This window comes from Aphis gossypii, chromosome 3, assembly GCF_020184175.1.
Source record: "Aphis gossypii isolate Hap1 chromosome 3, ASM2018417v2, whole genome shotgun sequence".
NCBI lineage: Eukaryota > Metazoa > Arthropoda > Insecta > Hemiptera > Aphididae > Aphis > Aphis gossypii.
In genome coordinates this window covers 52,568,038-52,595,341 of record NC_065532.1, presented here as the reverse complement: position 1 = coordinate 52,595,341, position 27,304 = coordinate 52,568,038, and the positions used below count along the sequence as shown (strand labels likewise).

At 29.6% G+C, this 27,304-nt stretch overlaps 2 protein-coding genes across 4 annotated transcripts; one reads left to right on the top strand and one right to left on the bottom strand.

Moving 5' to 3' along the window:
* Nucleotides 1-225: 225 nt before the first annotated feature.
* Nucleotides 226-27,304, bottom strand: LOC126551204 (uncharacterized). 3 transcript variants are annotated; one of them, XM_050204031.1, is made up of 4 exons: nt 11,130-12,279; nt 10,887-10,946; nt 4,636-4,755; nt 226-631 (listed from the first exon to the last, which is right to left on the bottom strand). In XM_050204031.1, exons 1-4 carry the CDS (start codon nt 11,186-11,188, stop codon nt 499-501), a joined length of 372 nt encoding a protein of 123 aa, XP_050059988.1. In that variant the 5' UTR covers nt 11,189-12,279; the 3' UTR covers nt 226-498. The 3 variants fall into 3 exon arrangements, 1 of the variants encoding a protein (XP_050059988.1); XR_007605070.1 differs by lacking the exons at nt 10,887-10,946; nt 11,130-12,279 and adding an exon at nt 27,231-27,304; XR_007605069.1 differs by lacking the exon at nt 10,887-10,946.
* On the top strand, nt 16,966-18,928 carry LOC126551203 (uncharacterized). Its single transcript, XM_050204030.1, has one exon. It carries the CDS (start codon nt 17,825-17,827, stop codon nt 18,926-18,928), a length of 1,104 nt encoding a protein of 367 aa, XP_050059987.1. The 5' UTR covers nt 16,966-17,824.

Genomic DNA, 27,304 nt, shown 5'->3' with positions numbered 1-27,304 from the left:
CCTAACTAAATTATTTTTAATGTAAGGTCTAATACAATAATTAATTCATAGATTATTTAGTTTAATTTTTACAAATGTACAAATACTGTTCTATGCTGTCATTGTATTGTCAAATTATATTACTATATATTATATTGCATTTGGTAGAAAAAGCTTAATTTCTTTATTTTTAGTTATCTAATATTAGATTTTAATTTTTTATAATTTATTTCGATGTGTTTCAAACTATAATACATCTAAACCAAACACGGTAAACAAGTGGTCGACAACTATAATATAATTTAAACAATCGAATTTACAAATAACAAGACAATACATATGCTCTCATGCTCTCCTTTTTTTTCCTCAAAAAATATCTCACATTCTCTGTTACCCTCGGTCCAATTTTTCTATTCTGACATCATAAAAATAAACCCCACTTGCTTACATTGCAGTATCAAAACGTTTTATTAACCATTTGCTTGTTATCTGCAGTATTTTAGAGGCGTCACCTACTATCTAACATTCGTATTGTACATTGTAATATTGTATACAGATGGTAGTGATGAAATGCCATGATGGCGACACATAGACAACGTCTGTCATCGTGTGTCGTAGTCCACGATGTCCTCCCACTGATAGGCCCCGAAACCTGTGAAAAGTCAAAATTAATATATATGTATAAAAAAAATAATAATAAAAGAAAAGCGAATGAAAAAAAAACAAAATAAATAAATGATTGATCGAACATATATGCGCCCCTCGGATAGTGTAAATTGCTTATCCAAAAACTTTGACCCTCCACGCGTACACGCTTACAAAACGGGGAGCATCCGTATATGTGTGCATCAATCATATCGGCAGCACTAGATGATACCGAACCTACACGTGGACACGTCGATCTTGTGTGCTCTCAACAATAAACCGGAAGGTCGTGTATATACAATACATGTAATATTTGTACTTTTAAAATGAAATATATCGGTTTTTTTTAACGTCAAAACCCGTGAGATAAAATTACGCACACGCGATACATTAAAGTAATGACAATGGGACATGACAGAACAAACGACGCGTATCCTTCGATGCGTCAACAACTCATATACACACTGATCCACCAAATATTTTTAAGCAAGTGTACCTATTTCTAAAAGTTGAACTGAAAACGTTAGGCGGCCAAGTGTTGGGCACACGTCTCGCTTAAGTTTTCAATCTCAAAGATGGATTAAATAAAATTATTATATTTATGATACATTATATTATTAATTTTTATTTGTGACTAATAAGCGATCACAGAATTTGGAAAACGATTATGGATGTGTGGATGAGGAATTCAAGATTTATTTTTGTAAAATTAAATTTTTACATGAATAATTAATTTGTTTTTACGAAATTTGTTTACGTACTATCGACAAATAATTATTGTACTTATACTATCCCATTGATATTATTAAATTATTTTATTTTTTAGTTAATTTAAAAGAATTTTGGTTTTTAGATTCTGACCTATTGAGCAATGTATTGATTTGACAACGATTTGTGTGTGTGTGTTATTGTATCTGTCATTACATTTAGAAGCAGTGTAAAATTGCTTTGGTTTTCAATTTTGAGGATAGTTTTAGATAGAAATTTGGATTTAGTCGGTACTTTAGGAAGTTAAAAGTAAAAAATTCCTAATATCTACTTTTCAAACTGGAAAAATGAAAAAAAAAATGAAAAATTTGTACGTAAAATAAGTATTTGAAATATTTTGAATAGATCATTTATTTTGTTATAGGTAATTCAAAGAGGTAGTTTAACCGTAGAAACATAAGATTTACACTAAATATTATAATATTTTATAAATAATATAAAATATTATATTATCATGTTATATGCTTGATATAATTTTCAAAATTTGTTAACACTTTTTGAACTATACTTTCAGACATTTAAAATTTAAAATTTTTTTTTTATAAATTCATTGAAATTTTTTTAATGACTTAACACAAATTGCTCTTATATTTATATTATAATATTAAAAATACGTAGGCCCAAATTTTTTAATACATTTTTACAAAATTTGACAAATCCACAAAAATTTTAGAAACTATATAAGTATTTTGTTGTGAAAAATTTATAAAATCTTCAATTTTCAAGGGCAACAACGAAGATTTTTAAAAATTTTATTTTATATAATATATAAATACATAGGTATTATAAAATTATATATTTTCAAAAAATTGTCTTAAAATTGTTCAGCGTTTAAAGTCATTTGATAATGACTAGATGGCACATACAGGTAAATCCGACAATAAAATTTTTTTCGTTAAAATGGGATCAATAAACAGTCAATATACGTAATAATCTCACCCCCGCCCCCACTTTTAAAAAACTGAGCATGCCATTCTACAGGTTTTGATTTATTATTATTGATAATTTTTGTCGAATTACAAACTTGGCCTGTAATAATTGAAAGAGTTTTGTTACATTTATTACCAGGTATTTTATAAAAAGATAATTACTTTGTTTGTACATTGTGTATCTACAAGAACTCTAATTTTGACCATATACTTTCCCACGTAAATAACGTCCATATTATGATTAAACCATCTACCTATCTGTCTCTTAAATCATAATAAATTTATGATTTATTAATTACATTCGACTGTTATTACTTATTAATAATTCTCATTTCTTACCTTGCCTTTTTGGCTCTTAATTTTGTAAATTACTAAAACAAATAATTGCATAATACTTCAATTTTCTTTGAGCAAAAACTGTTATTTATTTTAGATTTTATACAAATCTATTCAATTAATAATAATAAACAAAATTATAATCTTCACACGTTGGGTAATTATTAAGAATTACTTCTTGATATTTAAAGCCAAATACAACTTTTCAATCTTTTTTACAACAAAATGTATAAATTACGTCAAACCAATAATAAAGCATTTTATTGTGTATAACTGTATGTAGGGTAATAGGTACATTGGACGAAAAATAATTAAAGTAAACCATTTAGCCATAACAAACGAAAAAAACTAAAATTGTTTTCAGTAGGAAAAACCCTTGGAGTTGTTACTGTCATTCACTATTCGTAACTATAATATTGTACACGTTATCAATCAATTATTTTTTATTTTTATTTTATTTTTTTAATAGAAATTAATTTTCAACCACTGAACAATTTCATGTTGAAAGCAATAAGAGAAGGCTTATCTAGATAACTGGTAAATTTCAAGAATTACAGAGCAGATCCGAAATTAATATTTAATTAAGAATTACGAGCAACACAGGGCTGTTGGTTAGGGAGCAGAACGAAGATAGACGTACTAGAGCGTACTTAAAATGGATTTTCGTCCTTCCTGAAGAGGTCGTAAATATAGTAGTTTTACGCCAAGCACATTGGATAATAGGGTTTTATTCGGACACAGCAAAACAAGTGAAACCCGTAAAATAAACATTACAAGGTTTATATATTAAATAGGTACCTAGTACATACTATATATCAAAAATAAGTACATAAAAGTAAAACTATAGCTAGTTTGTATATATATATATATATTGAATACTGCTTAAAATCCTATTTGTTTTTGTTAAATCCAAATGTAAAAATAAATAGATAAAAATGAAATTTTTTTTTAAATTTTTTAATTTGTATGTAGATAGAACATCAAATTATTTACATTTTATCACACATAAGTATTTAATTGTTTGAATACAAAATTACAATTTTTATAAAAAGTCATATAATAACTACTTACTCTTTGGCTCTCCGATTTTTCGGTCAAATATAAATACAATATTAATATAAAAAATGGTAAATAATATAGTCTAGTATATTGGCAATCATCTAACTACCCTTTTCTTTGTAAAAATATTCTGATTTGAGTTCAGATTCATCATAATTTCTATTTAATATTTTTGGAAGTTATAATAGTTGGTTTCAATTTTTCAACAAATAGTTTTTTCTTATGATTATTTATAAATATTACCGATAAAATTTGATAATCACCTCCTTACAGTTCCAACTTGACTACCAATATCCATTGACATCTAACCACACTTAAAACTTTTGCAACACTTATTTTTACCTGAATTGTGGTGATGGAAAAGTATGTGATTTATATTATAATATCATCGTAAAACTAATATAATTATCACCTTATTACGAATCTAAAATTACAAAAAGAATTCATTGCATATTGATGTTGGTTATACTACATATCTATTATGTTAAATTGAAAATGATCGATATACTGGTATGTCTATTTTTTAAAGTTCTAAAAACGGTAAGGAGTTTAAAAATCATATAAGCAAAGGCATTTAACCGTCAATATTTTATTATATAACTTGTATTAGTTTTTGGCCTAAAAGCGCTCGAGAGGAACTTTTCAAAACCTTTGAACTTCAATCAAGGTCTATAATCAGGTTTATAAAGACTTCCTTATAATCATTCTATCGTTTATTTATTTCGTATTATGTGGTCCATTGGTTTATAGCTATAGACAACTAGAAAATATTATTCTATTTTAAATACTGCTCTCGACTATTGTTGGTACACTAGAACTACATTTGTATGCATAAAATGCTATATTTTGTTTTTGATGAATAAGTAATATTTTTATTTGATAATAACTTATACTAACATAATCATATGGTACGTGTTACCTTAGGGTCGTCGACCAATATTTATGTCCATAATAGACGAGTCTTTTAGCACGACCGGTTGGAATTTTGACTTTTGACATAATATATGTATAGTGTTTCATTAGGTAAATAATTATATACCTGAAAAAAATAAAAAAAATAAATTTGAAATTTAATTAATTAATATATTGTACTTAATAAAAGAAAAAGTTCAAAAAAAAAAAATTCAAAATTTTCGATTGCCGAATCGATCAAGGCGCCGCTAAATGAGAATAATATATACTGCCCCGAAGATATATTATGTGCATTAAAAATACCTATATTTATTATCATGTATTCACATTTTACACACTATTTCAATGCCTTAAATGTATGAAAATACTTACGACCTTAATAATTGTGCTCTATAATTTAATATTATAAAAAAATATACATTATAGCAACATTTCAAAGAATATTACTTAATTGTGTATAATCATACATTTAGGATACATTTTAGTAATTAATTATGTACATCATTTATTTAAATATTTTAAATCCTGTAGAACTATGCTCAAATATTTAATATAATAATATGTATTAATATACTTATCAACACTTTAAGCTGTAATAAACCATACTTTAACACCAATTTAATATTATCTTAACCTAATAACTCATTTAATTATATTTTAAACATAATTTACGTACGTGTCTCCAGCCCCCCCACTTAAAAATTTTCCAATTTTTTTTTGGCAAATAATTAGCATGAAATTAGCATGTATTTGCATGCTATTTTTTGTAATTTGCATGCGTTTTAATTAGGCATGGTATCAAAAAATAGATGGGGGGGCTGTAGACATGTGTCTTCGACCCCCCCACACATCACAAAAACTTGGTTTCGAATTTTTTTTAACGCCAATATTTAGCATGAAATTAGCATGTATTTGCACGCCTGGCCCCGCAGCTCTACCGTCGTCCGTTGCTTCGCAATACTCATTTTTCTGATTTGCACGTGTCCCCAGCCCCCCCACTTTGGGAAATACTTGGAAATTCAAAATCGTTTCTATGCCAATATTTAGCATGAAATTAGCATGTATTTGCACGCCTGGCCCCGTAGCTCTACCGTCTTCCGTTGCTTCGCAATATTCATTTTTCTGATTTTCACGTGTCCCCAGCCCCCCCATTTTGGGAAATACTTAGAAATTCAAAATCGTTTCTATGCCAATATTTAGCATGAAATTAGCATGTATTTGCACGCCTGGCCCCGCAGCTCTACCGTCGTCCGTTGCTTCGCAATACTCATTTTTCTGATTTGCACGTGTCCCCAGCCCCCCCACTTTGGAAAATACTTGGAAATTCAAAATCGTTTCTATGCCAATATTTAGCATGAAATTAGCATGTATTTGCACGCCTGGCCCCACAGCTCTACAGTCATTAGATTAAATTATTAAAATTGTATACATATTTTGAATGTTGTTATGATTATATAAAAATTTAAATAACTTTTTATACCTTAGTTTGAACTTTTTAAAATTAATTTTATTTCAAAGAAATGGCCTTTTTCTTACATGTAAATAAAAACAAACTTATAAAAAAAAAATCAACATATTAAATTGTATAAAATAAAAATTCACAATTGACTTTTGTTGTGTTTTTTACAGGAATGGGTTTTTTTTTGAGATCATCAAATATTTCCCAATTATTTGATGCCCCTCTCTTCACGTATGATTTGTAGTGTCCAACTGAGTTTCTTAATTTACTTTTTCCAGGTATAAAACTTATGACACCTCTAAGCTCAAATGTTCGATTTACATTGCATAATATTTGTGGAATGTCACATAGTCTGATTTGTACAATCTTTGCAGCTTCTGTACTCTGTTGATTACTCATATTTAAATCGTCCTCTAAAAATAAAGTTATTGTTAATAAGTTATTAATTAATATAATTTTAAGATAGCACATTGAATTAAATTTTTATAGATCTATACGTGTATACAAGGTGTAACAGAATGACTTGAAAAATCAAATCAAATTGTTTTAATCAATTTTAAAAATAAAATAAAGTTTCAATATGATTTTTAGACGCATAGTGCTGTACACATTTTTTTATTTTTAATCCTTTATATACAAGTCATGGAGTTTATTTTTTGAAACTTTCCTCACTATTTATTTGAATTAATAATTATTTCAAAACGTAATAATATTTTTCAGACATAAATAAATCTTAAATTATTTATTATTTTTATAATTTTATTTTTTTTTGAAAAAATTTCGTTTAACTTTTATCATTTTTCCATTTTTTATTTTTTAGGTTTTTCTGATATACACGCTATACAGTTTTAAATATCAAATTATATGCAATTATTTTGTATATTAAAATTTTCTTACCTTCCCAAAATAAAATGTCAATGAACAAATGCATGTCCGATAGATTAGTCGATATTACTGAATTACAGTTTTCAATGCATTTTGAATTTTCTGATACACTTCTATTGTCTAAATATGTTTGAAGTCCTTCAAATAGTTTACTGCTGTTGACTTGATAAGTAAGAAACATGATATTATTTTGAATATTTTTTGTTCTTATACATTTTTCGTTTGAACATGTTTTAGTCTCTATGGCTGTAGGGAAGTCATCCAACATTTTTTTTATCACATGTCCAGCTGTTGTATCACAAACAGCTAATGTAACGTCATAGTCTAACGATTGTGTGTTGACATCCATATAATTTATAATTAAATTAGCTCTTTCTGAATAAGTCGATGATTTAATTCCATATTTGACAACATTAGTTATAAAATTTAAAAACTGATTATTTTGAATGTCAACTTTTTCAGCATACCTTTTACTATCACAATAAGCTACCTAAAAATATTAAATTAACATTAGCAATAATAAATTTATTCAGTAAGTAATTAAACATATATTTTATAAGACCAGATCGATATTTTAAAATAATTATAAATATTTTAGTAAAGTACCTATTAATTATTTATAGGGCTGTGAATTTAATACACTAAAAAACCTTAAAAAAAGCATTAAAAATGTCAAAAATATGCAATATTATATGCACTTAAAATGCAAAAAATGCAATATAAAATGCTAAAAATTATAGAATAAAATTCACTTATAATGGTTTTCATTTAATTTCAATACATATTTCTATTGATATTATATAGAACATTATATATTAGTACATCATTAAATAAAAAGAAAATAGTTAAAATGTTGATTATTTTTAAATTTTGTTTAATGCTATTCACCTGAAACATTGTTAAGAATTTTTTTTATGTATTGATTTTTTTTTTGAAATATGTCAATTGACGGAATTTGATTAAAAATATCGGTAAATGAACTAAAAATAGAAAATATGACATAATCACCAAAAAAAAAAAAAAAAATGCACTTTCCTACAAATTCACAGTCCTAATTATTCATACATAAGGTATATTTTGATTTTGAAATTCTTAATTACCATAATCAACGAAGCTACGGTATCAAACGCACATGTGTTGCTTAAGATCACTTTTCCAGATATATTTTGGGCTTTACAACTTTTCAACTCTTTGAACCTTGAGCCATTTTTTAAAATTGGTAGAGATTTGAGACTTCTTGTGTTATTTATATCCAAATACTTCAAATGAGGGTTTGGTATAAGGTATGATTTTGATTTTCTCTGTTTGTTCTTACGATCCCAGCTTTCACGAGCTGAGCATTCTTCCGATAAGACATTATTTTCTTAAAATTAATTAAATTTTTATAATATATTCATAACAATAATTAATTTATAATACACTAGAAAATTTTTTTTATGAAATAAGATTAAATGTATTAATTTAAATATTTGAACATAACATATTCATTCTTTACCATCCCTAGTTATACCAAGTGATATAAACAAATTATAAAAACAAAACAAGTAGTCATACTGGTCGTCTTTTAATCATCAATCGATTTATAATTTATGGTTTTAAAATAATTTATTTTATTTGTGCTTTATAGCAATCATTAACTTTTTATGTGCATTATTGCTTTATAGTTCCAATTTTAAATAGTTTCTATGATATGTTATATTTCATATAAAATATTTTCTTTGAATTAATTACAATTTAATAAACTATATCTTTTAGAGCGGGTAATACTAAAAAAGTCAACTAATATAAAACTAACAAAAATAAACATTATAAAATTGAATTTGTATTTTATTTACCTGTGGTAGATGGCGAAATTGTACATTTCATAATTTGACAATCTTTTTTATTCATAATTTCGTCATCGGCAAGAAGTTTACTTGAATCGGCTGAATCATCACTTCTGTCACTCCAGTTATCTGTATGTACTGCGTTTAATTCAGTCACCTCATCAGTACTAATTTTATTATTGTTTTCTGACATTTCACTGATAGTACTGAGTGTATTACCTACGTACAGGAGATATTGAGATATCTTTTTTATTCATAATTCTTCTTATCATTTCGTCATCGACAAAAAGTTGACTTGAATCGGCTGAATCATCACTTCTGTCACTCCAGTTATCTCTATGTACTGTGTTTAATTCAGTCACCTCATCAGTACTAATTTTATTATTGTTTTCTGACATTTCACTGATAGTACTGAGTGTATTACTAACATGAGATATTGAGGAAATATTATGAGCAGAACGTAGTAATGATGAACCTTTAAGAGATTATTAAATATAAACATAGTAAATTTGATCACAATAAAACCGAAAACGTTAGAATATGTTTACAATGTAGACAATAGACATGTACATCGTAAGTCGTAACAATACAAATTAAATATATAAGTACTAAATAGGTACCTAATAATGAATAAAAACATTATCAAACAAAATTACATTTAGACGTGTTATTTAAAAATCAATTAGTACTATTTACACTTCAGGAATATTATATCATAGTTATGCAAATATACGTGTATGCACTTTTGAATTTCCAAGTATTTCCCAAAGTGGGGGGCTGGGGACACGTGCAAATCAGAAAAATGAATATTGCGAAGCAACGGATGACGGTAGAGCTGCGGGGCCAGGCGTGCAAATACATGCTAATTTCATGCTAAATATTGGCATAGAAACGATTTTGAATTTCCAAGTATTTCCCAAAGTGGGGGGGCTGGGGACACGTGCAAATCAGAAAAATGAGTATTGCGAAGCAACGGACGACGGTAGAGCTGCGGGGCCAGGCGTGCAAATACATGCTAATTTCATGCTAAATATTGGCATAGAAACGATTTTGAATTTCCAAGTATTTCCCAAAGTGGGGGGGCTGGGGACACGTGCAAATCAGAAAAATGAGTATTGCGAAGCAACGGACGACGGTAGAGCTGCGGGGCCAGGCGTGCAAATACATGCTAATTTCATGCTAAATATTGGCATAGAAACGATTTTGAATTTCCAAGTATTTCCCAAAGTGGGGGGGGGCTGGGGACACGTGCAAATCAGAAAAATGAGTATTGCGAAGCAACGGACGACGGTAGAGCTGCGGGGCCAGGCGTGCAAATACATGCTAATTTCATGCTAAATATTGGCGTTAAAAAAAATTCGAAACCAAGTTTTTGTGATGTGGGGGGGGGTCGAAGACACATGTCTACAGCCCCCCCATCTATTTTTTGATACCATGCCTAATTAAAACGCATGCAAATTACAAAAAATAGCATGCAAATACATGCTAATTTCATGCTAATTATTTGCCAAAAAAAAATTGGAAAATTTTTAAGTGGGGGGGCTGGAGACACGTACGTACATAATTTAACAAACTCGTGGACCATGGTAGCTAATTAATATACTATTAATTTTACAAATATTGGATATTATTATATCAAAAAACTCATCATTGATAAAAAAAAATGTATATTTCATAGCGTTTGAATTTTATTGTTTGCTCTGTTTAAAAAAATTATAGGTACATCAACTTATACTAACCTAGTCCGTGATTTAAATATACAATAAATAAATATACATATTTATTCTATGTATCTCTTAATTGTAACATAATATATATTATTCATCTATTTACTGTTACCAAAGTACCTACATAACATTTATTTTGTTGATATATTTTAAAAAAATATTTTATCATTTAGAATCATATAATTACTTTAACATTTAAAAAAGTTTAAAAATTACTCAAGAATTTAAACGGAAACGCGTTATAATAAAGACCCAGCCTATCCGCGGGGTACCTACTACCTAGTCTGCTGCTAATAAGATATAAAGATGTGTTAAGTACTTTTAATAAATTAGATGCTAGGCAAACACAAGGGACACAAACCTTGAATGGATGACGGAATCTGTGGGCCTCTTCCCAACACTTGTAAATGCTGTAGAATACCTATCAGATATAATTATTAAATTATTTAAATTTGCGCTGTTACCTTCCTCCTGGTCGTCGGAGGGTTCTCGAGGTCGTAATTCGAGAATGACCAAGTACACCGTAGTAATAAAATATGAATAATTCAATAATTGTATAATTTAATATATATGTATAAATAATATGATGCGCGTGCAACCTTACCTTGTTCGCAGCTGTATTCGATTGTGCATATGACTCAATAAGATTAAAAAAAAGGTCATAGACACTCAAATATTAACTTTAAAATACATACAACGCTACCTATCCGGTAGTCATTTAAAATACAATTTTAGTCGCCGAAAATCCCTCGTCTGTCTTTATTTCTATAATGCTTAAACGAACCGGGCTGTAAAGTACCTAATCAAACAAATCAACGAAGCATCAGCAGAATTAATAATTACCACACCGGCCGCGGCGGCGCTCGCTCACAGCGACGACAACGCAACAACAAGTTGCGACGACGATCGGCCCGGATAACAGGTGACGACAACAGATACAAAATAAATTCGGCGAACGCCTCCGCTGCAGTCCGCGCAACAAACACATAGAAACGATCGTCTATCGCGACATTGGGTTTTCCCGGACACCGCCGATTGGCGCGACGACGTCATTTTTCTCCGAATCATAACGACGATCGGCGTCAGACGTCTTCGCGTTATCGACGAAACCGCGTCTTTTAATTTGAACAACAAAGCTCAAGAATAGAAGAGACGCACCTGTGGTTCTACGAAAAACGATATTTACAACCGATGAAAATTCGACGAATTCAAACAAACATCAACTATTTGGAGTTCGTGTGCTCGCCGAAATAATCGTAAACAACGACGCGGATAAAGCACTAATCCCGTAACAAAATGTATATTGGTTTAAAATTTTTCTAATGGTATAATATTTAATGTTTATTATCACTCAAATTTATTCCCGTCCGCCCATAAAATAAAAAATAAAAACGACGTGTTATAATTTTGTTGCACATTATACATTTTATCCGCGGTTTTCTTGTTCCGTTTAAATTCATTATATTTTAGTCACTAAAACACGCGGTTATAATTAACGACGAATATAATTAACTATTTATAGTTTAAATTATACTATACAACGGTAGTTGAAAAAATAAACTAAGATATGTCTAATGGCTATTGCGATGGTAGTGCGATAAGTTAATTATTCACTCGGCTGTTGTCTCATAAACGGAAGTTGTGGGCCAGTCATTCGTTATGGGTACTCGTTAGAAATCATATGGACCAACCAGGGTTATTAGATGATGGATATAATTTTATACTGGGATTTTCGCCAATATGTATAACCAACTTTCAACGTGGTAAGTGGTATCAATTATTATATATTGTATTTTGTATTTGGTCTCGTGATTTACAGCTCGAGTGCGTCATCGAACATAATGTATATTTTATATATTTTTTAAATTGTGGAGTTTTTATTTTAATTATTAGTAATACAATATAATACAAATAGTAAAAATAAAATACTAGTCTACACTTTCAATAAAATCTTCATAAATAAAAAAAAGACTTAGGGCTTAAACAAATACTTAAATGCATTGTTATTAAATATTTTATTTAATAACACCATGAACTAGGCGGACAGAATCTGATTACTTATTACTTATTTTTTATAGTTATTAAAGTATTAATTAAGTTAATTTATTTTTAGTTAATTAGTAATTTAACTTATCTTTAAAAACTGTAATTCATAGTAAAAACAATAACTTTAGTGTAATTTATAATTTATAAATAATTTTCATGAAAAATCGTTATTCACATATTCAAGTATTTGGAAATGAAAAAAAATATATAACTTAATATGTTGACTTCGAATACCATTTTTACAATGTTATACACCACATAATTTTTTAAAAATCATTTCAAATTTTTTCAAAATTTTAAATTAACAGAATTAGCTAGTAAAGTTAGTAATTGAAAGCTGTGTAGTGTTAACTCATGTTAATCTATAAAAAGTTAACATTATACATTTATACGTATTATACATCGTATTATAATAATAAATATTTATATCAGCTATATTTATTTTTAAGGAGTAAAATATAGGCAATTTATCTCATGATGTTGAGAAGCCCTTTCGCCTGATTTTTATATAGAAGTATCCAGTATTAGCTATATTATTATTTATAACGTTTTCTTTAATTTTCTACCTAAATTGTGTTTATTGGTCTAATTGTATTTACATTCGTATTAACCATCATGAAATAATTTTGATTTTTAGAAAAAATGTTTTTTTTTACTGTACTTTATTTATTAACCTTGGACTCAATTATAACTAATGAAAAATGTATTATTATTATTATTATTATTATTAATCGTTCTTTTTTATTATAATGAAATATGAATAATAATTTTCTAAAATACAATGATAGAATGAATAAATCTAATGTGTTTTCAAAAGAATAAGTTCATTGTCTTCAAGAAAATAATCATTATTTCTTTATTTTGTTATTCACGTCATGTCAACTAACGATCAATAACCTTTAGGCTTTGACAAACTGCAATTACTTAATTACGCGTCAAACTAATGAAGAAAAATTACAACATTTACAATGCGTACAGTATTTATATGTATATTGTATATATATATATATAGTTTATTTAACATTAACAGTAAAACAATAATTTAACACCAGTAAATTATTGACAAACCACAATGTTTAGTTTAATTTATGTAGGTAACAAGTAATTTATGTTTGCTTTTTATTAAAATAATTATCTAGGGAGTAAAAAATATAAAACAGACAACAGTTTATACACGGTTTTCTTTTATTAGTGAAAATATTAATTTCAAAAATGTCAAAAACATATATTATATTATAAAAATTAGTTCCCTTAGGAGTTTTTTAAACTCGATTATAAAATAAAAAGAAATTATTTCACTTAAGACAAATACTTTAATCTGTAAATTAATTTTGCATTGATCAAAATAAACTCAACTACATCTCAGATATTTATTGTTATAAATATATTTTTATAATAAAATTTCAATATACAAAATAATGTATATTGGTTAATTTCCGAATGATAGAATTGTACCAATATTAAACAATGTACAGTAGCATGATAAAACAGTGAAGTCAAATGTCAGCACAATTTGTAAATTCTATATTTTATCCTGACCCTTTTTACTTATACAACAGATCAACTGTACAATCGGTTAGTTTTTAGGTACCTAACTAGCATTTCTATCCTTAACGATTTTAATCGTTTTTGTACCCAGCAACATTTTGTTAATATCGATACGTTTATTTTAAATTATTTAGAATAGAAGGGCATAACGTATCTACTTTTCACATAATGAGTAAATAATCATTTCAAGACATTATATTTTATAAAGAATAGAAACAAGTTGATCACTGAAAATGGTCTGAAAGTTATTGAATAATATATTGTATAATATTGTGTTGTTCTACGTAGAGCAACATAAATTTAATAGCATTATATTATGACTAGATAAATACAATTATATGGAAATTACTAAAATACAAATTTTTAACTGTACCTATTATTAATCAGATTAAATAGGTAATAAAATGCTAAAATAGATTCGTTATTTACCATATTTTCATAATATTCGAAATTCCTTCACTGGAAGGCTACTTCATTCTGCGAAATATGTCCATTTTCTCTCCCAACATTCACTTTATTCTTGGATTTATTTGAACAAATTGAGTAATAAAAGCTATTTAAAATTTTTTAAAATTTACATATTTTCATAATATAACTTTCTTAAAAACATAACATATATATTTAAATTAAATATTTATATTTATTATAATTATAAGGATTACAATTATCCAAACAAATATGAAGGTTTTTTTCATGAGAAATACTTTTCAGAATAATTTATTAACTTGATTCCAATTTAGTACGATAATATGAAAGTACACATTTTATTTTATTTTTTTGTCTGCAAACTGCTTACTATTATATTATTTAGATTTATTAAACTCAAAATATTATCAGTAAAATTATCCAAAAAATATCAAATAGAATACTTGATAATATACAGTAAACAGTTAGCATAAAGAATTTATCGGAAAAAAACATTTTGTACAAAATTCTATCAAATTAATTGTATTTATTGGGTACTTTGAGTTATATTTAGTAAGTGCTTTTAGTTATTAAATTTATATTATTTTAATTGAAAAAAAATTAATGAATTCTTTATTATTTTATATAATTTTTAAATGATTCTGACGGCCGTAAGCTACAAGGAAAATAGTTAATAGTTAAATTATTAATTTCTATTTAATTAACTTTATTTTTCATTTACTATATGTACAGTATGTACATCTTAATGAAATTATATGTATTTGTTATATAATAATATATTAATATATTAAGTAAGTAAATTATTAATAAGAACTAGGTATATTCTTTTACAAATTTCTTTATAAATTTCTTTTTAATATAGTATTATTTTTTTTAGAATTTAAAATTCTGTTTATTTTATAAGTATATAGGTACCTATTTTTCTCAAATGATAAAAAATTATTCCCGCACTCACTTATGTATATTTTTTTACTTATTTTGTACAGTGATCACCCAACGTACAATTAATTATCTTTAAATACTTTTTTTTCTACAGATTGTTAATAAGATTATTCAAAACAAATAAATAGAGTGGTTCATTTTTATTTTATTTACAGACATTTTACACCATCTTACAAGGGAATTGATTTTAAATTTTATTCGATTAAAAATATATTAAATAAAATATTACTTTATTGAGACTAAAATCTTTTAAGCAACTCAGTTATATAGAGTATAACAATATAACACTGCGTGTCCGCATAACAATGTTTCTCAACTCCATTATCTCAGCTTAGGAAACTTTCAGATTGTGCATCTATAACGGTAGTGGTGGCGGTAGAATATCGAAAATGCTCCTCTATTAGCCTAAGTACGAGCTTTTAGTGAACAACAAAGATAATATTTTCCAACCGTTAGTTACGGAAAATATGGTTTAATTGTTGTTTTTCGTATAAAAGTAATAGAAGAGAAAACGGTTTGTAACGGTGTAGCCGTCACCATATAAAAAGGTCCTTTTCAGGACCACCAATCACAACACAGCATACATAAAAACAATACCATCTGAGAGACTTAGCGGTGAATTTAAACCCTTTAGATTCATCACAGAGTCTCACCAAGTACGGCGATGGATAGGGGACACAGTGAAGAAAATAACAACACCCCATACAGATCTATAAGTTCAAAATTGACTCCATAATGAGGAAATCCGTACCGACAGTAAGCACAAACACGCACGGCGGCATACTGGTGGTTTACTAGTCGGTACGGATCACAGTATATATACCGGGCACTTTTCAAGACAAATTAGTATTCAGTCATTATCACCATCGTCAACATATAAGTCAACACAACGACGAACGACGAACATAATACTGATTTCTACCAGTTACGTTCCGGACTAAGCAGCGAAGACACTCGTGAAACGAGGCGGCAACCAACGAATCTACCAGTTACGTTCCGGAATAAGCAGCGAAGACACTCGTGAAACGAGGCGGCAACCAACGAATCTACCAGTTACGTTCCGGACTAAGCAGCGAAGACACTCGTGAAACGAGGCGGCAACCAACGAATCTACCAGTTACGTTCCGGACTAAGCAGCGAAGACACTCGTGAAACGAGGCGGCAACCAACGAATCTACCAGTTACGTTCCGGACTAAGCAGCGAAGACACTCGTGAAACGAGGCGGCAACCGACGAACACGGCGATAAGTCTACCAGTTACGTTTGAGTGTTGAGGCGGCCGTCGACGAATATAATAAACCTTTCACTTGGCGTGCAATACCAGCGGCTCTTACACGCGGTTTTGCACGCACAGTCGATCTACCATCGCGACTGATGAAAAACGGTTCTTTTTAGAATCATCAGTTCAATCCCACTATAGTGAGCCTACTCAGGTTTCACTGTAGAAACGCATAACGCATAACTGTACACGACTTGCATAAGACCGTGGACAAGTGTGTATAACCCGTTTTCCAAGTCATATTGTGTAAATTTAAATATTAGTTATGCTCTATATGTCGCGCCTCTAAAGGCCCTGACATCACCCGTTGCGGCTCGCTTGCTCAAGCTAGCCCCGCGGTTTTAGAACAAATTATATATCATCCCATTTTTATAGTTATTTCATTATATATATTAATATTGTCAATAAATTTATGTGATACCAAAAATTGGAGTTTTTAATATTTCAATATGACAAGTCATTGAATATCATTGCACTGTGTCAACTGGCGCCCAACCCGTGACTCAACACGACCAACCAGAAGAGAGGAGAAATACATACACACATCAATTGTTAAAATAAATACTCGTCGAGTTTACTAGTCGGTACGTTAGAAACGTATACCCAATAATAACCAGTACGGTCATTCTTTGCAAACAAATTGCCTAGCTGGCACGGCTGACAAACGGATCTACTAGTCGGTACGGCAGAAGCATATACTCGTCGAGTTTACTAGTCGGTACGTCAGAAACGTATACCCGATAATAACCAGTACGGTCATTCTTTGCAAACAAATTGCCTAGCTGGCACGGCTGACAAACGGATCTACTAGTCGGTACGGCAGAAGCATAGACTCGTCGAGTTTACTAGTCGGTACGTTAGAAACGTATAACCAATACGATTATTCATTGCAAACAAATTGCCTAGCTGGCACGGCTGACAAACGGATTTACTAGTTGGTACGGCAGAATCATATACCCGGCAATTTTACTAGTCGGTACGGTAGAATCATACATCTGTCGATCTTATTAGTCGGTTCGGAGAATTATATACTTGTTATTAATTATTAAAACGACAACATGACTAGACGGAACCAGGTGACGCCTGGGGAGGATCCGACGGAAAAAACACGACAGTTAGAGGGAAAGGTAGCAGCATTAGAAAAGACCACACAACAGCTACATAAGAAACTAGAGATGATGGAAAATCAATATGAAGCGTTACGACAACTCATTAATGACACAGATACCAAACTACTAGTGACGACAGCACGGCAAGAAAAAGATATCCAGACATTACAGACCAATGTTACTTCATTACAGAATACAAAAAACGATGGTAATGTTATTAACACTATCACCAGATCAACAGTAGATATTACAGCCCCAACATTTAGTGGAGAGAGCAAGACAGAACACCCAAAACAATTCCTTAAGGATATGTATAATTACCTGGATCACAAACAAATTACTGCCAGAAGAGAAAAAATGATAGTAATAGAAAACAATCTTCGTGGAAAAGCATCAAAATGGTACACAATGATCAAAGATGCAGCTCTAGACGAAGTAACATTCAGTGAATTGTTCCTCAAGCATTTTTTCTCTGAAAATCATCAATGGGAGATTTTCATTAAATGCACAGAAGCGGGAAAAAAACCTATTAAAAAGGATTTTCAGGAACATTTTCATCATTGGATGGCGGAATTAAAACACTTAAACTCACCTAAGATGAATGAAGAACAAGCAATAAACTTAATTACAAAACATTTCCCGATAGCTATCCAAGCATATATACAAACAACAAAAGAAAAGAAGTGTTTACCTATATGGGAAAAATTAGGTGAATTGGAAAACAATAAAAATCACGAAGAGGAACCAATCAAACAAAATGAAAACACAACAAAACAAACAAATTTTAGGCAAAATAATACATATAATAGAATGCCATACCAAACAAACAATCAAAATTATAACAATACACCGGATACGCACAAACCATATGCACAAAGACCAGCACAGACCTATGGAAACAATCATAAATCAAACATCAGACAATTAACCATGGACCAACCAGATTCCAATGAGGACACTATAAACAGTGGCAGAGAAGATCTAGATGAAGACCATGATGGGACAAAAAACTGGGAACAGGGGACTGCGGAAACAGATCGACCACAGTCATAAATACCCTTGATCTAAAACACATTACAAGATTAACAAAAAAGAAAAAACGTCCACCGGACAAACTGAATCTTTTAAAAGCGGAAGATTTAATAAAAGACGAAGATTTTGACATCACAAAAAACAAAACCCTACAAATGGGATGCCCGTATACCAAAATGCTTATAAACAACAAAGAATACGAAATGTTAGTAGATTCAGGAGCAGAGATATGTGCAATATCTGAAGAATACTATAACAAAATAGTAAAAGATAATCCAAAGATACCAATAATACCGTTAACGGGACTTAGTATACATAACGCAACAGGTAACAAACCTACAAAAGTAACTAAACAGATCTTACTACCAATAGAAATAGGAAAAGAACAAATACAGACACCATTTATTGTAATAAACAATTTAAATGAGAAAGGTATAATAGGAAGTGACTTTCTGGAAATAAGTAATTCAACAATTGACTACGAAAAAAGACAGTTAACAGTAAAGATAGACAATGAAATATATAAAATACCATTCTCGAGAAAAAATTCATTGCAACCAATCCACTTACGAGCAATATCCACACAATCCATCACAGAACCATTGGACCAAATACAATACAATATATTACCTGATCACATTCAAAGAAACATAGATAAGCTAATACATCAATACCCAGAAGTATTTCGAGATACACCCGGTGAGATAAAAGGGTATGAGTGTGTAATCAGATTAAAAAATGATAAACCAGTTAACCAAAGGCCATATCCTATTCCGATCACGAAACGTGAGGCAGTGGAAAAAGAAGTGAAGCGTATGTTGGATATGGACATAATTAAACAGTCAAGATCACCATACTCAGTACCAATTGTACCAGTCTTCAAAAAGAATGGTGACGTACGATTGTGCCTTGACGCAAGAAAAATCAACGAACATATTATTCCAGACCGAGAATGTCCGATGACTATAGAATCAATTTTTTCAAAATTCGAAAAAATAAAATGTATTAGCACATTGGATCTTCGAAGTGGGTATTGGCAAGTAAAACTGGCAGAAAAGAGTATGGATCTATGTTCATTCCTTATAAATGGCAGAAACTATTCATTCAAACGCATGCCGTTTGGTCTTAATATAAGTGGCTCAGAGTTTCAAAAGAGTATGGACATAGTATTAGGACCATTATTACAATCTTTTGTAACAATATATGTAGATGACATACTAATTACATCAGAAGACGAAAATAGTCATTACGAACACATAAAGATGGTTCTAGAAAAATTTAAAACTTATAATGTCACTGTCAACATCGACAAATGTCAATTCTTCAGAAAACAAGTGTCATTTTTAGGTCATATAATTTCAACGGAAGGAATAAAAATGGACAATGACAAAATAAAAACTATTCAAGACTTCAAAACACCGAGCAAAAAGAAAGAAATACAAAGTTATTTAGGTTTTTTGAATTTTTACAGAAAATATGTAAAAAACTTTGCACATATAATTGAACCATTAATAGAATTAACACGAAATGGTGTAAATTGGAAATGGGAAGAAAAACATCAACGAGCGTTCGAAGAATCGAAACAGGCATTTTTGAATGATGTAATAATAACATTTCCTGATTTTTCAAAACCATTATACATAAATACAGATGCATCAAATGTAGCTATAGGTGGAGAATTATACCAAATATTAGACAACAATGAGAGAGCTACACTAGGGTATGCAAGCAGAACATTAAAATCACCTGAAACAAGATACACCACTACAGAAATTGAGGCATTAGCGTTAGTATACTGTTGCAACAAATTTCGACAGTATATATTAGGTCACAGAACAATTATACAAACAGATCATCATGCGTTAACGTTCATGAAGAGTTGCAGATTAACCAACGGAAGACTTACTAGATGGACTTTGGCTTTGCAAGAGTATGATCTGGAAGTACAATATATCTCGGGGAAAGATAATATAGTGGCGGACACACTCACTCGTTATCCAAGGGTCAATGAAGAACGAGAAGAAGTGAGAATATCAATTAATAAAATCAAAAAATCAGAATACAGCACAGAATTAAAAAAATTAATTGGGAATTTAGCCAATTTACAACGCTCGGACATAAAGTTAAAGAGAATAATTAACACAAAAAACGAACATGTAACGATAAAAGACAAGATAGTGTTTGTAAAAGGTAAAACAGAAAATAATTGGCGAGTAGTTATACCAGGTCAAATAGCAAACATGATAACACAAGAAACACACGAGATCATGGGACACCCAGGTCGATACAAAACGTATCATGCATTAAAAAGAATATGCATATTTAAAAATATGCACAAAATTGCAGCATCAGTTGTAAGAAATTGCGACAGCTGTCAAAAAAGTAAACCCATTAATTATCAATCAAGTGGACCAACAAAATCTCACAAACCAAAAACACCATTTGAAACAGTATCAATTGATTTAATGGGACCACTTCCAACTGGCCGGGGAGGAACACATTATATTCTAGCAATATTAGATACATTTTCAAAATATATAAGACTGTATGCACTAAAAAAGGCGTCGGCAAAAGCGATAATAAATAGACTTGAGCAGGATTATATACCCAACACGGGTAAACCACAGTCAATACTCACAGACAATGGTACTCAATTTACGGGAAAATTGTGGAAAACAAAACTCCATGAGTTAAATATTATAATAAAACATTCTACTAAGTATCACCCACAATCAAACCCGGTCGAAAGATATAACCGAGAAATAGGCAGGTTGCTAAGAACCTATTGTTACGATCAACATACCAAATGGCCGAATTACTTAGAAAATATAGAAGATTGGATGAATAAAGTACGATCAGAAGTAACAGAAATGACCCCGTGGGAAATAATTAAGGGAGAAATACCAAAACAACCATTGGAAGATATAATCAAATTTCCTGAACAGATGCAGAAGGAAGTCAAAAAAGAAGAAATAGTACAAATGGTAGCGTCTAGAATTAAAAAAAAGGCAGAAAAACTGGAATCAAAACAAAAAAATAAAAAGAATATCGAATACAAGGTAGGACAATATGTTCTAATACGAAATCATGACTTATCAAACGCACACAATAAAGAAATAAAAAAATTATTTCACATATTCAATGGACCATTCATTATAACCAGAATAGTCGGAAAAAATACATTGGCAATAAAAGATACAAGCACACAACGCGAAGAACTCATTAATGTATCGGAAGTTCGTCCATACTACGGTATGGACAAACAAGACACGGCTTAAATATAAAATACCAAATATAATGAGCCAATGAGGTGTAAGATAGCGTTGACGAATCAACATTAAGCATTTAGTACACAAAACGTATATAAGAACAGTCAACAAAATTTTACTCATCAGTCAAAAAAATGGCACCATTAAATAAAGCACGTGAACTAGCTAAACGAGAAGCAGCAGAGAAAAGAAAACAGTTTTTAAAAGTGGACAAGGAGAACATAAACGGGTTATCATCAGTAATGTTGGTGAAAATCCAAACACCGAAGATCAACGAAATAAACAAACAGGAGACTATTCCTAGTATTATGACCATAAATAAGGCAAGGAGCATCAATGAACAAGAACAGTGGAATCAACCATTTGACTGGAGATTTGTAACAGAGAACACATTGTACAAATATATTCCATTTGAAAAAAATATCAATATATCACAAGCAATGGACTACGTGACGGATAAACTTAAACAACACGAACCACCAACAAAAACAATTAAGGCAGTAGACAAGGACACGCCAATTTGGTATATGTCCAGAAATGCGATTCGTCGCGCACTTTACAAGGCGTCCATACAAAGACGTATTTTTAGTAGCTTATGAGATCCGTCATCGGTTCATTCAATTCACCCGGTGACACATCTGGGGGGGGAGTTGTAACGGTGTAGCCGTCACCATATAAAAAGGTCCTTTTCAGGACCACCAATCACAACACAGCATACATAAAAACAATACCATCTGAGAGACTTAGCGGTGAATTTAAACCCTTTAGATTCATCACAGAGTCTCACCAAGTACGGCGATGGATAGGGGACACAGTGAAGAAAATAACAACACCCCATACAGATCTATAAGTTCAAAATTGACTCCATAATGAGGAAATCCGTACCGACAGTAAGCACAAACACGCACGGCGGCATACTGGTGGTTTACTAGTCGGTACGGATCACAGTATATATACCGGGCACTTTTCAAGACAAATTAGTATTCAGTCATTATCACCATCGTCAACATATAAGTCAACACAACGACGAACGACGAACATAATACTGATTTCTACCAGTTACGTTCCGGACTAAGCAGCGAAGACACTCGTGAAACGAGGCGGCAACCAACGAATCTACCAGTTACGTTCCGGAATAAGCAGCGAAGACACTCGTGAAACGAGGCGGCAACCAACGAATCTACCAGTTACGTTCCGGACTAAGCAGCGAAGACACTCGTGAAACGAGGCGGCAACCAACGAATCTACCAGTTACGTTCCGGACTAAGCAGCGAAGACACTCGTGAAACGAGGCGGCAACCAACGAATCTACCAGTTACGTTCCGGACTAAGCAGCGAAGACACTCGTGAAACGAGGCGGCAACCGACGAACACGGCGATAAGTCTACCAGTTACGTTTGAGTGTTGAGGCGGCCGTCGACGAATATAATAAACCTTTCACTTGGCGTGCAATACCAGCGGCTCTTACACGCGGTTTTGCACGCACAGTCGATCTACCATCGCGACTGATGAAAAACGGTTCTTTTTAGAATCATCAGTTCAATCCCACTATAGTGAGCCTACTCAGGTTTCACTGTAGAAACGCATAACTGTACACGACTTGCATAAGACCGTGGACAAGTGTGTATAACCCGTTTTCCAAGTCATATTGTGTAAATTTAAATATTAGTTATGCTCTATATGTCGCGCCTCTAAAGGCCCTGACATCACCCGTTGCGGCTCGCTTGCTCAAGCTAGCCCCGCGGTTTTAGAACAAATTATATATCATCCCATTTTTATAGTTATTTCATTATATATATTAATATTGTCAATAAATTTATGTGATACCAAAAATTGGAGTTTTTAATATTTCAATATGACAAGTCATTGAATATCATTGCACTGTGTCAGGTTTTTAATTGTTGGAGAGAATGAATAAATAAATCCCTAGCTGGCTATGTTTGATCATAGATTATGGATGAAGAATTCATGAAAACGTACAGAAACTAATAATATTTTTCTCGAAGAATAATTTTAAACAAACTTGGAAATAAACTATTTTAATTTATTTTACTTAATTAACTTTTATTTGATTCATTGCAAAACAATATAGCTAACAATTTTAAGGTGATGCATATGATTTTGTTGTTTAAAAATAATTGTTGTTATACAAGAGTCAAACAGATTAGAACACCTACATCCATTTTGAATTAAACGTCAAGTAGTAATGTATTTATTTATCGTAATTTGAAATTGTGTAATTGTAAAAGTTGGAGAAAACAATAAGGAATGGTAAGGATGCGTAATGACAAGCGCCCATTTTTAGAAATTCCAAAACTATTATTTATTAAATTTCTATCTATATCTAGTATACTGTTATATTAAAATTCATATAATATCAATATTTTAAAATATATAAACAGTAAACACCAAAAAAAAAATCTAACTGAGCTACACGTATCACGTACTTTTCTTGAAAATAAAAATTTGCATCATGTTTCAATTATTACATGCATATTTTTAAAAATCCAACTAATAAGGATGTATTTTATTAATTAGTGATTAGATTCTCGAAAAAAAGTAGATTATGTAATTTTATTTGTTTTTATTTTTAATGTACAACAGTGTCAACTAACAGTGTCTATTTTTATTTTTAGGTTAGATAATATATATTTTAAAGAAATTAATATAGTGCACTAAAATACGAATAACCAATAAGTAATTTATTTTCAATCATATTTTTTTCATAAATAGTACCTACCTATCTAAAAATATATATTAAACAAAATAATGATCAATAATTAAATTTTTTAACTAGGTATTATTAGTAATAATTGAATTACGTTTGCAAAAAGTAAAATAATGTTAACAATAAGATACCTCGCTTTTGTTTTGTTTTTTTTTTATTTATTACAGTTAAATTCAACGTTATATTGAACCTTTAAAATTTAAGTAATAATACATAATATTATAATAGCCTTATAAACACATTATATATGTATAGAAGTCGTAATATTTAATTATTATGTATTAATCATATTTTATTTTATTTTATCAACAAAAAAATGCTAAAAATTACTGTCTATTTTAAAAATGTCAAATACATATCAAAAATATTGTATTTTTCGTTATGATAAACTACCAAATACTAAAGTACTAAATTTTTGCAGCAACTGGAACAAACATTAATAATGTTAAATTCTGAAAAGAGCGAAATAAAATTCTCAGAGCAAAATATTAAGCATTTAAATCTATACTAAGAATCTGATGAGTTAAAGCAGCGATTAACAAAATATAATAATATTATCTATTATTTAAAATTATAAAACAAGAAAAGCAATCTAAGTTTTTAAAGTCAGAAAACAATAAAAACGAGTCCATTCTTATTGAAGATTAAATTAGGTAACTTCGAACGATTTTTCACAGTAATAAACTACAACGTTTAATATTATACAACTAATAAGGAGCCTTATTCTGCCTTGGATTATTTTTCAAGCTTTTTAATTGAATAAAATAATATTTAATGTTTATCAATATTAATTAAAAAAAAAAAAAATTAAACATTTTGAAAAAGTTTTTGTGATATTGGAATTTTTAAATTTCTAATATAAATATATTTTGAATTGAATAATACCAAAATAACAAAAACGGTTTGAAGTAAATTATAATATTATAGGTACATTTTAAATTTTGAAAATCCAATTATGTTAAAATGCAAACTTCAAACACTTATGAAAATGTATATAACTTTACGCTTTACGGCTAAACTTTTTTTTTAATATTCGGTAAACAATTGACTCCTGGAAAAGATGGATATTGTAATCACTTTTTAAGCTAAAGGTATTTAAGTTAAACATTAGATAAAATTTTTAAAAATTTTTACTAGGTATGTTATTTTCGTTATTTTTAATTACTGTAAAAAAATTTCAACCTAATTCATGTAAAAAGATATTTCATGCATAAATTGAAAAATTAACTAAAAAATTATAAAAATTCAAATTTTTATAAATATAGATTATAGGTACAAAAAAAGATAAAATGTTTTGAAAATATTATCATGTCTAAAAAAAATGCTTATCTTAATACATGGTGAAAATTAGCGTTCGAACGCCGCGTCGAAAACGCTAGGTGTAAAACCGGCTTTAAATTTATTATTTTTCAAATGGTAAAAAAAAATATAATTTTTAAAAAAACTGATATGCTTCCCCAATTATTTTAATTTAATTTGATCATATTATTTAATAGGTACTCCGCATTTTTACTTTTGATCCTTTAAAGTACCAACTAGATCTAATTGTTATATCATTATTCATTAGCAGATTGTAATACTATCATCGTTCCACTAGGCATACAATATTTAAAAATCATCATAATAATTATACCTACATCTTTTTTTTAAATTTTAATCTGTAGTTAGTTTTCGAATAAGTGATATATTTAAAAAAAAAAAAGTTACGTGTTGTAACGGATAATTGGACCTAAGATAGTGTTGAAACCAAAATGCCTATCTAAAACGCTGTGTGATCATAATTTTACTATTTAAGTGCAGAAAAAATCAATGACTGAGGCACCAGACTAATATATCAAATGATGGTGTTAACGCTGAAATAAATTATTATGGAAAATATTTATTGAAAGAGTACAATAGCAGATGTAACTAATGTATTCCTAATCTTGTTATGGAATTTCGAATTATATTATAAGTATAAAAGACTCTATAGCACAATGAGCAATATTGAAAATATGAATTACTTTTTGTAAAAATAAAAATACTAAATAATAATTATTGTGTCAAGAAATAAATCAATGCGAAATATATGATAAACACTCTATAGTATAATATTAATATCGAAAATTAAGTTCCAATAAAATGAGTGCAAATTACATATTTACGATTATTTAATGTTTATTTTTGGTCCACGAATATAGTAAACTACTTTTATTTTCAATATTTCTCATTAATTATCAATTGATATCACAAATATTTAACTTAATGAAAATCGTAATATTGCTTTAATTGGTAAAAAAAAAAAAAAATAGGAGAAAAGAGTCTGATTGTGTAGTGTTGTGCTTACTTTTAAAATTTGACACGACGTCTGTGTAAATCAAGTGACTGGTATAATAAGTTTAGTATAGATTCATATTTTAT

Excerpts from the sequence above, each read along its gene's own strand:
- LOC126551204 (XM_050204031.1), bottom strand. The coding sequence starts at position 11,188 with ATGACCTTTTTTTTAATCTTATTGAGTCATATGCACAATCGAATACAG. Across the intron at positions 10,947-11,129 it reads CGAATACAGCTGCGAACAAG|GTATTCTACAGCATTTACAA; the intron begins GTAAGGTTGCAC and ends TATATCTGATAG. Across the intron at positions 632-4,635 it reads TATTGGTCGACGACCCTAAG|GTTTCGGGGCCTATCAGTGG; the intron begins GTAACACGTACC and ends GACTTTTCACAG.
- LOC126551203 (XM_050204030.1), top strand. The coding sequence starts at position 17,825 with ATGACTAGACGGAACCAGGTGACGCCTGGGGAGGATCCGACGGAAAAA.